The following is an 18081-nucleotide window of genomic DNA, read 5'->3' as shown; positions in this document are numbered from 1 at the left end:
TATCCTTCTGGGAGAAGCTCTCAGGGGCACTCCAAAGGTAACATGCTCATTAAATCTAAACTAGGGCAGGTTAGTGGCATGTTCCAAAACGGTGTCTTCTCTGATAGGTGTACAAAAGACATGCATATGAATTAAGCAAAACTAGCGCATAGGAACATGTTTTTAGTGCAATTACCTCACCAATGGGGCCAATCTCAAATTCAGGCTACGGCAAACTGAACTACTTCTGGCATCTATAAATCTGGGACACACAGCAAAGAGTTTAAACAAAACAGAGGGAAAGGGAACCAGACAGCAAGACGATCATAAGCCCTATGTGTAAGGGAAATACTGCACTATTGCCAGCCATCCCATAAATTTTATTCAACACTCTACAACAGTATTCTATGGCCAGGTCCCTAAACACCTAGACTAAAGGAGAAAATGAGAGCTATGCAGCCCGACACATACTGAAGATTGGTACTACATAATATATAAATGCAAGCTAATCCTGCATATGGGTGGTCTGTTTGGCTTGGACAAGTGTCAATCTGTGGCACGCCTTGCCTGTTAAACTTCGATAAGAATATCAGATACAAGAAATGGCTGGAGGGACATCGCTCACATGCCCAGCGCAATGCAGAAAACCTAGATATATGCTGGCTTGCTTATGAGGAAGTAATCACTGCTTCCAGTGACTGAATCAACATCAGTTGTGGTCATCTGCTGTCCATGAACATTTTATGTGTATTTTCTTGTAACCTAGTACTTTATAATCCATGTCTACAAATGGTTAAGGGGTTCTCATTTGAAAAATGATTGCTTGGGAAAGGCGACATTAACAGCACGCTAGGCAAACCCTAAATGAATGAACAGAACAGGGTCAAGAGAATTACAGCAAAGTATTTTATAAACCCCCCACCAAGACATCAAAAAATATCTCTTAGAAAAAATAAAATAAAAAAAAAATACAAAAATTAAAGAGTATGAATGCTTCACACATGAATGGGTGCTTTGGCGTTCTGCTACAAGACGCATCCAACCTACAAATCTATAGCAAACCGCAGAACCCTTCCATTTCCCTTTTTACTTTATTTTCTTTAAAACATACCTTTTAGAGAACAACGTTTCGAAACAATGCATACAGTTCCAGCCACAATTGACAATATATAAATTACATCTCTAAACGAGAGTTTAAACCAAGTTTCAATAACATTCTTTGTTAGGATTTTAGACGAACGTGTGTCGCCAACGGAGGATATGGGGAGGTTATTGGCAACAAATACACAAGTGGAGAAAAGAAAGCTGAGAAAAAAAATGGGACTGGGGCTGTGTGGGCAAATCACACACATTGACAACGAAGCATGACGCATCAGATCTACCGAAAGTGCACCTCTAGTAGGCTTAAAGGCTGATGCACAGCCACCAGAAACAGATTAGGGACAAACTAGAATCGTATGCTCCTGATCCTGGCAAAGTCCGTAAAGATGAGGCACACACTAAAAAAAGACACAAAAAGCATGCAAACAAAAAGGTAGATCTAATGAGAGCAGCAAACACTGAATTGCCTTACTGCAACATCACAAATAGTGCCGAAGTGCTCTACTCACTGCTGATGGGGCGTCCTGGCGGTCTTGGCCTTGGAGAAATGCTGTGAGATTCACCCTCTGCCCCATCCACAATAGGGCGACCAAATATTGCTTCAAGTTCCTTGCCATCAGGTGGTGGGATGGGGTACCTCCCAATTGAAAGTTCTACTAGAGATAGACCCATACTCCAGATATCAGATTGCACTGAATAATGCGTGCCCTGCAATCGTTCAGGCTGGAATAAAGAAGAATGAGATATACGTCATCTCGAGAGACTGTGTCCTTGCGTTAAGATAGACCTACTTGTATGGCAGAAACCGAACACTGCAGAGACAAAATGATCAAACATGAAAGGGCATCTAAAAGCTTTGACATGTATAGATATGACGTGCATTAATCAAAATAATTTCAGCAATCTATCAAGGCAACGCGCACTGCTTCAGTTGGGAAACAAGCAAAGTCAACCAGGCTGAATTCTGGGACCCGCGTTTATTTTTTACACAGTTTTACAAGAACACAAAATAAGGCAGGAATATTGAATAAATCAGTGTTGAACTTGCAAATAAGGGTGGGAATTGGTCTACTTTTTCCGTACAGGACATGTGGGTTACAAAAGAACTAGCCCATGCTTATATGCAGCTGATGCACACAGTGCATATACATGTAGATTAAATAAATCAAAGAAAACGGGAGTAGCCACACATATGAAACATGTTGATTCATGAAGCCAAAAAATGAGGTTTCACTGCTAAAGAGTAAACCAGAAAAAAAAGAGACAGAATTGCAATGCACTTAGCATTCCTTTCATCAAGTCTGCTTTTATCACAATATGACAGTTGAACGCAAACCGACCCAGACAAGGGGTGGGTTCGAGCTAATTTTTTCACACAATATGTAACTTGGAAATTACAGCCCCTTTTAACTACTTACGAAACCACTAAGAGAATCTCTAATACAGGTTCTGCAATTATAGCAATCACATTTTATGAAGACGAAACAGTAAAAGCAATGAAATATTTGTAAAATGTTATTTGGTGTCTCTCATCAAGAGAATAGGCAGACACAATGTCATACTTTTCTCCCTTAATTAGGTCTTGAGTCTTTCGAAGAGGACATACACTTAATATAGAAATACATAATACTGGTTAGTAAAATTAGAAAAAGATACACTTCATTGTGTTTTAAGACATTTACAGCATCGCTAGAATACGTGAAGTCGGCAGAGCAATACCGATTTAACATCCAAGTCCGAAAAGGCTAAATGACTGGTTGCATCAATATCAGCAAACTGCATTCCCCAATTCAAATCCGAATAAGAAGTGAAACTTACAGACATGTACGATCGAGTGCCCACAAAGGAGTTGGCCATGGAGTCTATGAGTTGCCCACTAACGCCAAAGTCGCACAGCTTAATTTCTCCGCGGGAGTTCACCAAGATGTTTGAGGGTTTCACATCTGAAAACAGAAACCAGGGAAATGATGTGGGTTACCTGGGTAGAAATAGTATCCTATGTTGTTGCATGGGACATGGGCGTGTCAGGGCACTTCATCAAATTGTACCCACAGCAGTATATGCATGCAAGCGTCAGCGGGCACTTTAATGTGGTAGAATCCTAGGTCAGCAGGAGTTCCTCAGTGCACGCATGGCAGGAAATTAATTAATTTATTTAAGAGAATAGAAGGGGTTTCGAGTATTATGATGTGGCCAAGACAAAGAATGTCATGTTTGATGCAAAATAATGATGCAATGTTCTCCAGTCCCTGGTTTAAGTTTCCATTCACTCCCCTTCACCACCAGGTATATTTGTCATTCATTTCAACAATGCTCTGATGTACAAATACCGTACTCTGGGATTGCCACTGCTCTCTACTTTGCATGTCATTACGTTTGAAAAGACAAACTGTTTTTAAATACGTACAAATACTTGATATTGGGATAGCGCCTTACTGCCATTGTTACGGCCTCAAAGCACTTGGTTATGCGGCCTTCGGCAGACCATGATCTGAGCATATCCGAAAAGAAGCCTTGCAATTACATTACATGCAACTATAGAATATTTCATTACAGGTGGATGATCAAATATTAGCAGCAGAGAATAGCGTAGATAGATTAGATTAGGCACAGCGTTGATTGCTGGGTCAATAAATATGTGACAGCTGGATTGAACCTTTTGTACGACTCATCCGTATTCCATGGGGTGCAGCAACAAATCTGGAGGGGAGGCCAAAGTAAGAGTCTATCCATCCCAAGAGCAACTGTCTGCACAATAAATAACAAGCCATCATATCCACTTGTGGCAAGCATGTCAATGATATATTACAATTCAGGTCCAACTGTCGGCCGATGCCCAGTGCCAACACAGTCCTATGAAACCCATCAGATAAACCCAAGAGCCACGTCACGATTTCATAAGTGGCAGATATTGGATGATTTTTATTTTATTTATTGGTTATTTATATAGCGCATATACACTTACAAAAAATGCGTTACAAAGTGCTCCAACGCAGGGAGGGCAAGCATTCACACGAAAAAGAACATTCTTACTAGGCATTGGAGCATTCAGAATGGATAAGTGCTAAGTTATGTAGGTGCAACAAAGAGGAATACAAACAGGTAACACCATTTAACATTATTAATGTACGTGCCTGGCGGTCGTTTCAACAATGTAAGAGCTATACATAAAGGAGGAGAGCGGGGTGGATGGGGACAGACACACATACAATGAGTCCATCATATGTGCCAGACAGCATTTCTGATGGAATAAGTGCATGAGATGTTTAGTAGGAGGAATGGAGGATAGGAAGGGAGGGGGGAGGGAGATGAAATGAGGGAGTGGAAGGGAGGGAGAAGGAGGGAGGGAGGGAGGCGAAGTGAGGGAGGAGGGGAGAGGGAGAGAAAGGGAGGGAGAAGGGAGAGTGAGGAAGGGGGGGAGTGAGGAAGTTAGGCAATGATGAGGACCTGCAGGAGAAAAGGAAGCAGAAAGAACGGTGGGGTGGGGGACTGCACAGTCGTTGCAAGTCTCTGGGCAGAGTAGATACAGAGGGCAGCTGCATGGATATAGGTGCAGGTAGGGAACCAACAGTGCAGAGCATATAACGATGCACAGATGTACAAGGCACAGGGAAGCACCTAAATTCGAATTTTTACAATCACATTACAATGCCAGGTGCAGAGATGTAAAAGGCATGGGATAGACAGAAGGATGGGGAAAACATTGTTGAGCTCAATGAACAACCGAGCACAATCACGTACAATAGAAAAGTGTGTCAGAGGGTCATAATTATGCACTGGAGTCATATCTGAATCACGGTGTGTTGCGTTAAAAGGCAATTCTGTTTTTGAGTGGTTTCACAGTTTCCATGTTTCTTGGACTATCCAGTAAGATATGTGGTTAATAGGTGACACTATGTTGGCTGACACTAGTAATGCATGCTAAACACCGACTGTTCAGATGGATTTTCAGACTCAGACCAGTGCACATGACGAACAGGGACACACACGTATGTCTAGTCAAACTATCTGGGTAGTGTGCGTGACCAGCAAGTCTTAGGACTTCTGTCCCTGGGGTGCGAGAGGTTTTACCTGACGGGGTGGAAGGAAGGCGCGCGTGAGTCTATGAAAGATACCAATGCTGGAGAACAGGCGTTACAGGTAAGAAAGGTTCTCCTTCTCCAGCATTGGATCTTTCCTAGATTGACATGCTGTGAATAGATTATGTAGCAGTATATAGCCATTGGAGGAGCATACAGGGATAAAACCACACTTGCACCCCTTACCACCAAGCTATAGGATTATACTTTACTGGAAGAGGCGTTGAAGGACTGCTCTCTCTGTTGGCACTTCCTCGGCATGCTGCTTCTCCAGGCAGTAGTGCCTTGTGAAGCTATGCAGCACTGACCAGGTGGACCAGGTGGCCGCTTGGCAGATGTCCGTGATCGGGAACCCCCCCCCCCCGACCACCATGCCGCCAAAGCTCTTGTTGAATGTGCATGTGGGGGAGCCTGCAGGAGCTTCCCAGCTGACTTGTGGCAGAAGACAATAGCCGACGAGATTCACCTTGGAATGTTTGGTTTGGATATAGCATTGCCTTTATTTGTCTGGCCATATGCTACGAAATGTTGCGTTGCGCTCCTGAAGGACTGTGTCCTGTCAATGTCGAGCAAGTGTAATGCCACCTCTGCCCGATGATGAGGGCTTGCTAAAGAAAACTGGCAAGGATATTGTTGAATTTTGGTGGAATTCCGTGGACACTTTGGTGACAAATCGTGGATTTGTCATGAGAAGTACCCTGTCTTTTTCGAATCGTAAGTATGGCTGGTTGATGCTCCGTCACCCGCCTAGCTGACTTAATAGCCACCAGAAAGCGACAACCTCATAGCTGACTTAACAGCCACCTGGAAGGCGACTTTCCAGGACAGATATCCTAGAGGTATAGAGGCCATAGGTTCAAACGGTTTCTTCATGAGCCCAGAGAGCACAGTGTTGAGGCTCCATTCTGGTGACATCCATCTTACCGGTGGAAAACATTTGAAAAGGCCTTTGAGGAAATGCTTTATGAGCCTGTGTCCGTAGAGGGAGACCCTTTCTCCTGCCTGGTGTACCTCGAGATGGCCGCCAAGTGCAGCTCGATGGAGTTGTGGACAGGGCCTGGTTTGGCCAGGCTTAGGAGGTATAGCAGCACCTGCTCTGGTGTTACCCGGAACGGGTTTAGTCCTTCCTGGTGTTGGCAGTGGGTTTCGCACCACTTGCAAAATCGCTTCCACTTTAGGCGGTATGATTTGTTAGTGGCGGGAGCCCTAGCCCCCGCCAGCAGGGCCGGTCTTAGACCAGATTGCACCCCAGGCGGAAAGCATCATTGGCGCCCCCCCAGCCCCAGCCTGTGATCTCATGCATGTGTCATGGGCTGAGCAGCGAAAGTGGGGACTATGAGTTAACATAATAGTCAATGCTGGCATCTGCTGAATTTCGAGAACCTCAAAACAGCAATAAGAGGGTCAAACCCAAAAAGGCCTGGTTATGGTAGTTTGCTTTTGCTCTTCATGTTTAGTAACAATGACCAGTTTGCTGCTGTGACTCAGGTCAGAGAATCGACAATTTCAGATCTACACTAATGTCATTCGTATGACCTCAAACATTTAGCCACTCTTAAAAGGTGATGAACTGGTCTTGAACAGTGTTACTCAAACCTCCAAGAACAAGCACCAGCAACATACCCACCGATAGCTGTACAACCCTGTCTCAGCATTAAAATACATGCATTTATGCAATATGTATTGCATCAAATATTTCACGGGACGTTAAATATATTTAGGAGGGACACACGTAAACAATATCACTACTCCATGTGAGTGGTAAAGTCTACTTTAAACATATGCAGAGAGTTGATATGCATGTAGAATTCAACATAGCTCACAATGTAAATGTTGGAGAAGTGGCGTTCTAAAATTATGACATTACAATGTTGACTTACATTGAAACACACTGCAGTGCATTTTCGCTGCAGAGAAATGGCAGTTTGAGTATTGGGGTTTGTTTCGGTCATGCTCGTGAACTCTCAAAATTCTTAAATGTTTCCTTTGTGATCACACATTTTAGCTCCTGACAGCATCATGAAACTGTAAGATCGCAAAGAAAAATGATGTCTACCATCCCAACATAAAAACAAAAACAATCAAATTCTTATAGGGTGCAAGGCAACCTTTTCTTGGGACTCATTAAGTTTACAAATTACTAGTTGCGTGCTGCTTGAATAACAGCGGCCCGTGCACATTGTACAGTCTATAGTCGAATTTCCTTTCAAGGGACTTGGACTACTGCGGGTATCTGGGGCAGCATCTCCAGTGTACCCCAAGCGTAGTGCGCTTTGCCCACCACTCCCAACCCCCTGCCTTGCAGCCCTGCACTTTTTCACATTCTCCATTATGGTAAAGAACATTGTCCCGAGCTTGGGAGAGAAATGGACTATGCAGAAGGAGCTGCCTGCCCGCGGTGTGTTTAGCTGCTGGTGTATCAAATGCAGAAACAGGTGGCATCAAGAGCCCCGCGCCCTGAAACATCTTTTGCGGACTGGTTGGTCACACAATAGAAAGTGTGAGCAGGTGGTTCCCCACCTAGATTTGATTAATGTGGCATTAGCTAGTAATGGCCATTCCCAGCATTTGTGTTAAAGGAGATCAGAAGCTGCACTGTGCAGGGTATTTTAAAGGGCATGAATTGATGCTACAGCATGTCGCCCCCACTGGAACAAAGAAAGTGAAGCATGCATTCTGCAAGTCTGGGTATTTGCATTATACGGAAGACAGGCCAACCGTCCATGGAGACGGTTTCTACTGTAGTTGCTGAGTCGCTTTCCTAAGCCAGCTGCTGTGACTTCGCTCAGCTTTTGGTCCAGCGCCTGCATCCATTCTTCACAACCATCATTCGCAAGGCGCGTTCGTGTAGGTGTTTGTTTATCTCATTAGACTAGCATGAAAGCTTTTCCAAACAAAAGAAGCACAATGACAAAGAAGAGTATAAAGTCTGAGCAAACAGTGAAATGTATGAAACTCTTACTCTTACTAAAATACAGTCAGTGCATGCCCAGGAAAGAGGGAACGACGAACAATATGCTCGGGAGCGGGATCTAGGGGGGCGTAGTAACCCCCAAACTGGCCCAAGCGTGGTACCGGCCCCCAGGGCACCGCCCTAAAAGTGATTTCAGCCCGGCCAGGGCCGAATGGCTGACGGACGAACCAATCCAACCCTGCTGGATCTTGCAACTGTCTAAGATCTGCTGACGGTGACACTCTGCCCAGGTCTTTCGTGAACAGGCCCTTTGATCTCCTGAGGAGAGTCCACCACCAGTGCTCGCTTCCTTTTTCATGACTACTTGAGCCTTGACAAAAGTGTCTAGCTTTGTGGCCACCAGAGGCCGTTCTTGGTTGGCCCAATCATCTCTGCAACACCATTTTAAAATGAATAAAACACCTATGCAGCAATAGGCCTTACTTGCGAGGACGGGAGCAGGAGGAAAGAAGTGTGCTTGCCTCAGCAGGCTGTAGTTACTGCTGGCCGGGGCCGACAACACCAGCCAGCCCCAATCAATCCTCACTTCACTGTCAGTGTCAGTGCGCGCGCATAGCCTGGAGGAGGGCACGCCGCACGTGCGCCCATGAGCTTGGCTAGCGCCAGCGCCACGCGGTCCCAGGGGAAGTGAATAAAGCAACACATTTTGCTAATTTATTTGCCAATTGCCCTGTCCTGCCTGAGGGACGAGGCTGCAGCTTGCAGCAGTGCCAGTGGTAAATACATGTGTAACACGTTTGTTTCTTAACATTATAAAAGTGGGCCGAGGCTGCAGCTTGCAGCAGTGCCAGTGGTAGAATACAGGGAAGTCATTTAGGAGTCTCTAGAGGTCGCAACTGCGACCTCTGAGGTCTCCCTTGAGACCTCTAGGGTCTCCCTTGGGACCTCTAAAAAGAATAATAATAATAAAAAGTTTTTTTTAGTTTTTTTGTAATACAAACTCCTGGGCTGTGGCCAGCACCATGTGGCTCTTTACTTCTGGAGTGGATGTTCAAGCCCCTTAAAAAAAAAAGAAGAAAAAGAAGAACAGGAGTGCCACAAGTCTAACACTTTCAGCACTGACCCTAAATAAGAAACAATAGGAATACCAAATGTGTCTCTATACAATAATTGCTAGACTGATTAAAGGTTTATTTCAGGCACACTTCAGGGGATGAGTCATTGATTTAGTCTGTTCTTAAACGCCTCAACTCAGCCTTTCATCCTTCTGAGGTCGATAAATGAGTACCAGCACAGGTTTGGTGATATTTATTTTTTCTATTAAAGCGCTTAAGCTTAAGTGCTATATAATAACACATCATCATTTGGTCATGGACGTCTGCTTGCATTCACAGTTATTTTGTAATGTGGGCCTATACACACGGATCTTAACGCTACATATGCGATCCATTCTTGTATGAAATGTACATCACATTATAGTGATAACATAACCATATTTTTCGTAGTGTACAAGGCTATGTGATGCCACTTCCAGTTTTGTCAACGGGTGAAAGGCTGTGTTCCATCCTTTCCCGCGATATCACTTCGGGTGGGGTCAAATGACATCACTTCCTGTGATGTCATCAGGGGTCAAGGGTCGTGTGATGTCACTTCTGCTACCCCTGGCATTTTGGTGAATTGGCGCCCCTGGTAGAATACATGTGTAACACTTTTGTTTCCTAACATTATAGAAATGAACAGGCACATTCACTTTTATAATGTTAGGAAATGAACGTGCTACACATGTATTCTAGCACTGCCCTGCCTGAAGGCCGAGGCTGCAGCCTGCAACAGTGATAGTGGTAGAACACATGTGTAACATTTTCGTTTCCTGTCATGATCTCTGCTTCCAAAAGGTCAGGGTTTTCCCAACTCCCTTGGAAGCAGATCCATAACCCAGGTTCCGAGTGCCAAGCAGTCCCAATTGGGACCTTTTGGACCCAGTCCTGGCGCCAGTGGCACCAGGCTCATAAATATGCCCAGTCCCAGCGCTGGAAGCGCCGGGCTCATAATGCTTGGGTGGACTTACCTGCAGCAGACCATGCTGCTTACTTGGCTGCCAGTTGAGCCTCTGATCCTCTTCTGTTTGGAACTACTTTTCCTGTTGGGTCGGGCTGGAGCCACTCCCTAGATTTAGAACACTGGAACTCTTCTGGAAGGCAGGAACTCTTTTCTTACCAGGAACTCTTTTCTTACTTAGGCGTGGCTGTGGAAGGAGACATCTAAGCACTACAGGAGGCTATTTAAACCACACCCGGTGGATGAATCTTGCTTTGCGTTATTCTGCACCCTCTGCAGCAGGACGCTCATCGTGTCTTCTGCATCCAGTCCTGGGCCTAAGGAAAAAGGCTTACCATCCTGAATCCAGTCTTCAGCAACACCTATAAAGACAAGAAAGAACAGGTTAGCATTCCGGCATCGGAAAGGCAAAGGCTTACCCATCCTGAATCCAGTCTTCAGCAACACCTATAAAGACAAGAAAGAACAGGTTAGCATTCCGGCATCGGAAAGGCAAAGGCTTACCTACTCTTCGTGCGCTCCGGAGGTCTTCATACTGCATTCCGGCATCTGAAAGACAAAAGCTTACCAACTCTTCGCACGCTCCGGAGGCCTTCGGCGCTGCATCCGCATCTGAAAGACAAAACAAGGTGCGTTTAAAGACATTGGGGAACTTTAATACTCACGTGCCATTACTCCTTTCCACATCTAATCCAGTGGGTATTCCGGCACCCTGCAGCCGCTCCGAACTCGTACCTGCAAAATAAAAAGACAGTTAGAGCGCATCGTGAAGCAGGCAACAAGCGCTTACTCACGTGCTTCCAGGCGCTTCTATTCATCACACGGGCTCCATCTTCAACTCACTTCAGCCCGTCATCCGCCATCGCCGGAACCCTGCAAAACAAGAGACATCATTACTAAAGACTTTAAAAAGACATTTGAATGACTCGAAACTTACCGTTCGTGCAGTAAACGACGGACAGCAGTCCTCTGAAGTCAAGAGGCCTGCGCTACCTATCCAGTGAAGAAACTGGCTACAGCACCCTTCCCCGAGGCAGATGGAGAGCTCGGCATTCACTTACCTAAGGGTGAGAGCGTTAACCTTTGGGGTCTACAGGAGAGGAGAAGAGGAAAGAGATAGGGACACCCCAATAACCCCAGTTCATTAACCCCATATTTTCTATCTGCAGACATCTTACTCTACACGTCAGGTATACAGTGCACAGAGGTGTAGGGGAGGACTGGCCGCGAGGCCCTCCTCACCTGCAGCCTTCCCCCCAGGTGAGGACCATGACTCGGTGGGCGTCCCCTCATGCCACCCGGGCCCAGGTGGAGGAGGATTCACCCGCCGACGACATTGCCCACACGTACCCTTTCCTTGCATTTACCAAAATTTAGTTAGGCCTGGACGCCATCTTGTCTAGCAAACATGGCGTGAGTTCAGCACACTGTAACGAGGCCCCCACCTTTGGAGGGCCTTTCATGCATCTCTGCCGCCTCAGCAGCCCTGGCAGATCCGCTGCGAGCGCGTTCCCATGAGAAAGTCGGAGATGAGCTAAACCCGAGATGCCAACACGGCAACATTCTATCATTCACAATGTAATATTGCACCCCGTATGACCCAGACCGCGAGGCCGGGGTAACGGGGAAAAAAGCTGAAGCATCACTATCTGAAGAAGGTAGAAAACAATTCAAGTATTGGTATTAATGAACTACCTCTGTTTAAAATGTGAATAAACTATAAAAATGTAACGTTATATGATATCCCTCCAGGTCTGGACTAGTGCTGCTATAACCACGGAGAAAGATGTTGACCAAACGTGTAACCTCTATCTGTAAAAGTGTTTTTTCAATATTATGTAGAAACTTGAACTCATATATGTTTTCTGAATCACCCAAAGCGGCGAGCATCAATCTCTGTAGGCCATAACCTAGATATCCCTCGTATAACGTCTAATGTATATACAATACGCGCACAATGTAGTGAATATAATGTTAGGTAATGAAAAGGTACTGAAACCGACTGTACTAAACAAACGTATAGTGAAATTGAAATATATGTTGATATATATGTGTGTGTCTAAAATAATGTCGAAATAAGACAGAACAGTATAAAACTTCTGCATTCACTGATCAGCAACGCACGAGGAAAATACCTTTGTGGATATATGCAAGGCCATTCCCTCTCCCACCCTACCAAGCCTGCCAGATAAAAAAGCTAAGACTTGTGCCGCGCTCCCTCACCTCCCCCAACCAAGCTGGCGTTACTTCAGAGAGTCAGAGGCCCCGGCGCCGCAACCAAGGCCACAGCCGCCACCTGTGTTATTTACAGCACGGTAATAAACCCACGTTTGAACCCACTGATCTACCAGCACCCTCTCATAAATCCCACAAACCCCCCTAGACCCCCCAACAATACGATCCCCACCATTGGGACAAGACACAGAGACCCGTTTATATAATAACTTCTAACGCGGCAGACAGATATGTATCATTCGGCCCAGGCCCCAGAGCCCAGTCCCGCGACCTAAAATACCGGTCAATAGGACACAGGTAAATCTCACCCCAACCGACAACCACCAGACCTCTCACGAGGTGCATTCCTCATGTGTTGCGTTTATTTTATAAGATAAGCTGCTGAGTGATTTATTAATGAACTTAAATGTCGTTTTCTGAATAACTGCAGTGTGCATGGCCTAGGGCAAATGAGACAGGAAAGGTATTCGTCATTGTCACAGGCTGCCCCAGCATACCAACACCGCGCGGATGACCTCAAGCCGGCCTGCCAGGCCCAACCCAACCCACGAGGCTGACCAGTGACGTCTTCACGCCAAGACCAACCCCGCTGCAGCAACACCTATAGTTAGTCGACGCCACCCAATCCCAATTAACTTGTGCCCCCTATAGTGTGTAGGTGCTGATGACGTTTTTTGTATTAGAAATACGCCTGTCTTTGCTATTGTCAGACAGAGCGCTCTCGGAGGTTGCAGAGTTCTTTGCATGCCCTATTCTTGGATAAACTCCCACTTACGCTCACCCGCACTCTGTCTTGGCCTTATTCCCACTACGGGAGAGTCCTTTATTGTCTCTCATTGCGGGGAGGATCGTGCTGAAATTGGGGGCGCTTCCTTTCAGTGGTGACCCCGATAGCGTGATATCTCCAAACTATTTTTCCTAACTCCTTTTTAACGACCCCCGTGTGGCACGAGAATCTCCGGTCGAGAAGGGATACGCACGGTGAGCCGGCTCCGGGAGGCCGCCCGCCAACGGCGACCGGCACAATAAGCAGTGCGCACTCAATGAGAAAGGGTACGGGATCCCGATTGGAAAAAAATCCCCTTTGAGTGCCGCTCGCCGGAGCCAGGGGCTGACCGTTGAGTTACCGGTGACACTGCCTGGACGGACCCAGTTTCGGAGACTATCGGTTCAAGACGGACACGTGAGTACTGAGTGCGAGCGATCGTAAAGGGGAAAGGAGGGGAAATTGTGAACAGGAGAACGGGGATAGGTAGAGGAGAAGAATAACGGGGGTCTTCTAAAAACGGGTCTTGAAACTTTCTTTATTCTTTCTTTGCATATGGCCATTAGGAGTAAGAAATAAGTGAAGTGGTAGAAGTGACGGAAACCTAGCTCCGAAAGGGGGTGGAAGGCGGCGCCGCATAGTGCTATCTAGACTAGTACTGGGAATATATGAAGAAGTAAGAAATAAGTTATTGGTGTCTAGCAAAAGGAGACACCGGGAATATTTTTAGTGATTGCTACTCTCTCTATTTCCTTTTTTCCATTTCCACGGGGTAGGGGGTGAAAGAGAAAAGGGTATAAGGTTGATATAATTGTATAAGAACTATAAAATAGGGAGCCCATCTTGAGGAGTGGGGACTAAGTGGTGGCACGTACAGACGTGAACACAGTAACCTAGCAGAAAAACAGGGACAGCTGGCCAGGGAGGAAAGGGAGGAAAGAAGACAAGGTGTGAGTGGAAAAGCATTGTGAAGGGTGCGCGCACCGTGTGAATGTTGGAGACGAATGGTTGACCGCGAGGTGGTGACAGAGAGTGTTGGCCGTAACTAGTAATTAATCAGTGCAAGTGAAATCACATGAGAGTGCCTGGGAATGGGAAGGAGATGAGCTATGGTGAGTGAGAAAGGATTTGCGCAGTGAATAAAAGTGGGTGACAATTTTTGAGAGGTCCGCTCTTGTCTGTGCCATAAAGGTATACATACGCATATCTACACCTAATTAAAAGTAAAGAAGGTGAACACGGTAGCATTAGTGATCTAGAGAATGGGGGCAGAAACTCCCTTGTCACACATTTGTAGGAGCTTACCGGGATATGCTGAACGAATAAATAAATATCATGATCAATGGGTAACAGAATTGAAAGGGGAGGGTCTGCCCCAGATTTGGCCCGAGGGAGGGTCCTTTGACAAAAGCGTTCTTGATATGGTACGAGCATGTATTAGCCTCAAGTATAAGGGGAAGCAATGGCAAAATAGGAAGGAGATATTAGATCTCTGGAGATTGTTTGAGGAAGTACCCCCACCCAAAGCTCCGGCACCAAATATTGATTTACCTTCCACCACGGATAATCCACTGATGATTCCGCGAGAGGAAAAGGAACAGCTAAGTACAGAACGACCTGCGGAGGTGATTAGTTTGTACCCAATATTACATAAACCCGCCCCCGCAGCAGGATATAGCGACCCTACTTATGTGCCTCCCCCCTCAACTAGTACACCACAAAGACCAACCGCACCCCCGCCATACGAAAGCACCAGAGAGCGCGCCCAGGGAAGCACACAGAGGGTGGACATAGAGAAGCTAACGAGCGACTTAGAGTCGAGGCTTACAGTGGCAAGGGATGAACTCTCAAGAATAAAAGACATATGTGAGCGCACAGCGTGCGCCCCCACACCATCAGGACGCACGTCTAGAGCGTCGAGCGAAAATAGACAAATTGAGGAGGGGTGGAAAAAGGGGGAAATACTGTTCAGAATTGAGGAAGAACCGACAAGAATAATAGAGGTGGGAGCAGTAGAAGGGAGCATTGGTGATGTGTCACGAGAAAGAGGGATCAGAGAGGATTTGTTATGTGATGTCAGAGGAGGGGTGGATGAGAGTGATAGGTTGAGCATGGCAGTAGGAGGGGAAAGCGAGGAGGTAGACGGTGCATGTTCACTGGGAACCATAGACGATGAATGGATGGGACGACTAAGAAATAGGGTGGGGAAGATGGCGTCATTGGAGTCAGCAGCAACTAAGGAAAAGGAGGGTGCAACTGGAAAAGGGAAGTTACAACTTCCATTGCTCCACAGAGGGGGTGGAAGACCAAACTACATACCATGGGCTCAGATGGATAAGGCTAATTTAATGAAATTATTGCCCCAGCTGTCAGGAGGGGCGAGCAAGTGGATATATGCATTTGAGAAACATACCGCCGGCATACCGTTGGCAGTAGGTGATGTGAAGAGCCTACTAGTATCCGCAGTAGGAGACCAGGCGGACAGAGTATGGGCTAAGGCTGGTTTCCCGGCTGTGACATTAGAGTGTGATCGCCATGATGGGGCTTCTTTTAATACTGTACGAGCAAGGGTGTGGGACGCACTGCGGGAGACATTCCCAGATACCCCTGATTTGCAGTCAGTAATGCAATGTACAATGAATGACGGGGAGGACGCTATGGATTACATTCTCCGGGTGCAGGAGATGTGGAGAGCGGAAACGGGCACGCCCTGGCACCAATCCACCTCTCTATTTTATTTTATTATTAAGAGAGGGCTCCCAAAGGAGGTGCAGAAGGCACTCGATAAAATAGCGGGCGTTGAGGCAAAGGGGTGGCCAGAGATCCAAAGCATAATAGTACACCATTGCAAACGGATCAAAGAGAGAGAGAGGGAAGTAGCACAAAAAAGGTTGGCAGACGAGGCAAAGTTGGTGCAATCAAAACTGGTGAAGGTCGCAGCAGCGGTAGCAGGGCTCCCACTCATGAGGGAGGGAGAAGAAGGAGAGGAGGGGCAAATAGCAATACAAGGAAGAATGGCAGCGAATTGGGCAGGACAAGGACAACGACAGTGGACCGAGCAGGAGCAGAACGGAGGTCCAACGTGGCAAGAGTGGGCCCCACGAGGGGGAAGAGGTGGGTACAGGGGTCGAAGAGGAGGACAAGGGTATGGAGGAATGGGAGGAAATGGGTGGCAGGGTCCCAGAGGTCCACAGGGGAGCTGCTGGAATTGTGGGAGATGGGGGCACTACTCAAGAGAGTGCAGGAGCAGACAAAACAACGGGTTCCAAGAGACAGAACAGTACGGACACCCCCACCCAGGAAGCCCCTACGGCCTCCCCATGGGACAGTACCAGCAACCAGACAATGTAGGACAAAGAAGTAACGCACAACTACACGGACATCAGTACAGAACACAAAACCACCCACAGAATAATGACAATGTGCAATACACGCCAGGTAACGCTTTCGCCACAGTAGCTAATGGAGCGCCTGCCCCCGCACCTTACAGTGGAGTGTCAGTAGTTTCGGGGAACATTTTCGATCAAGGGGGGGCAATGAGACACCCCGCATAGGACAGCCCACAGAGAACACTTGCGTGTCCAGTACTATCTACGACCCACAATGCATCAGAGGAACCATTGATAGGAGCGCAGATAGGAGACAAGCAGTTCATATTCATGGTGGATTCGGGAGCGGAGAAATCATGCATTAGAGAGGGCCGGTTCCCGTTATCTAATAGAACTTTAGAGACGCAGGGGTTCTCTGGGGCTGTAATTGAAGTTCCTTACACAGAGGTATTGGATGTGACAGTAGGGGGTAAAACAGTGAAAGCACCTTTACTGTACTATGAGAACTCTCCCATTAATTTGCTGGGGAGAGATCTCCTAAGCAAACTAAATATGACAATATCATTCACAGGGAGCGGTATCGTATGTTCAACGCCAGGCATATGCCCCCTCCGCATATTAGCAGTAATACACGGCCACACAATCATGCAAGAGATCAGAGGGTTACCAAGAAACGAGGAGATGTTTATTGAGGCCATGAGAACATTGGCTCTCGTAGTACCAGAACTAAAAAGGATGGATTGGAGGATCCCAGCCGAATTCCTTTTTCGCCCCATAGCAAGCCCCGACACTGCTCTTGGGTCAGTACTATCGTTGGATTTGCACGCAGTACACGTATCAGCAAACAGAATATGTGTGATTGGCGTTGACATGGAAGGATGTGAGTGGCGGACAGTACTGTGTACAAATGCAAATATCCCACTGAGAGAGCTCTCGGACGAGGAGCTATTTTCTGACAATGAGACAGATGGCGAAATAGTGATGGAGCTAGCAATGCCATGCGACATTGTAGTTACAGCCAGAAAAACTAAAGTTGAATTAATGGCGGTAGTAGGAGCACCACATACATTTTTTGATGATGACATGAGGTCAGTACCCACTAACCTATGGACAAATGGCCCCCACGATGTGGGGTTACTACATGGGGTTCAGCCTGTGGTAATAAAACTAAAACAGGGAGCAATCCTACCCCGGGTGAAACAATATCCACTGTCACGCGAAGCAGAAGAAGGGATCAGAGAGACAATAGATGCACTACTAGCACAAGGAATAATAGTGCCCTCAAACTCCCCATGCAACACATGCATTTACCCAATCAAAAAGGCGAAGGGAGGTTCATGGAGGATGATACAAGATTTACGCCCACTCAATGATGTGATTCAGAAGGAGTTCCCTTTAGTTCCGAACCCGGCGACAATACTGTGCAACATTCCGAAAACGGCATCCCACTTCACAGTTATTGACTTGAAAAATGCATTTTTCTCGATTCCCTTAGCAGAAGAGAGCAGGTACTTAACAGCATTCACACTAGGGGGGAGGAGGTTCGAACACTGCAGACTACCACAAGGATATTGCGAGAGCCCAAGCATATTCAACAGGGTACTACATGAAGATCTGGGG

At 46.5% G+C, this 18081-nt stretch overlaps 1 protein-coding gene across 1 annotated transcript in view; it reads right to left on the bottom strand.

The window, feature by feature from the left end:
* The window catches only part of MAP2K2 (mitogen-activated protein kinase kinase 2), a 374633-nt gene that overhangs the window by 202371 nt on the left and 154181 nt on the right, over window positions 1-18081 (bottom strand). The window contains exons 6-7 of the mRNA XM_069649393.1: window positions 2899-3023; window positions 1590-1803 (exon numbers count right to left, since the gene is read on the bottom strand). Coding sequence (XP_069505494.1) covers window positions 1590-1803; window positions 2899-3023 — 339 coding nt within the window. The remainder of the gene's footprint in view (window positions 1-1589; window positions 1804-2898; window positions 3024-18081) is intronic.

This window comes from Ambystoma mexicanum, chromosome 1p (assembly GCF_040938575.1).
Source record: "Ambystoma mexicanum isolate Mex_15411 chromosome 1p, UKY_AmexF1_1, whole genome shotgun sequence".
Taxonomy (NCBI): domain Eukaryota; kingdom Metazoa; phylum Chordata; class Amphibia; order Caudata; family Ambystomatidae; genus Ambystoma; species Ambystoma mexicanum.
The sequence above is the reverse complement of the archived record's forward strand: the minus strand, read 5'-3'. Positions and strand labels throughout refer to the sequence as shown.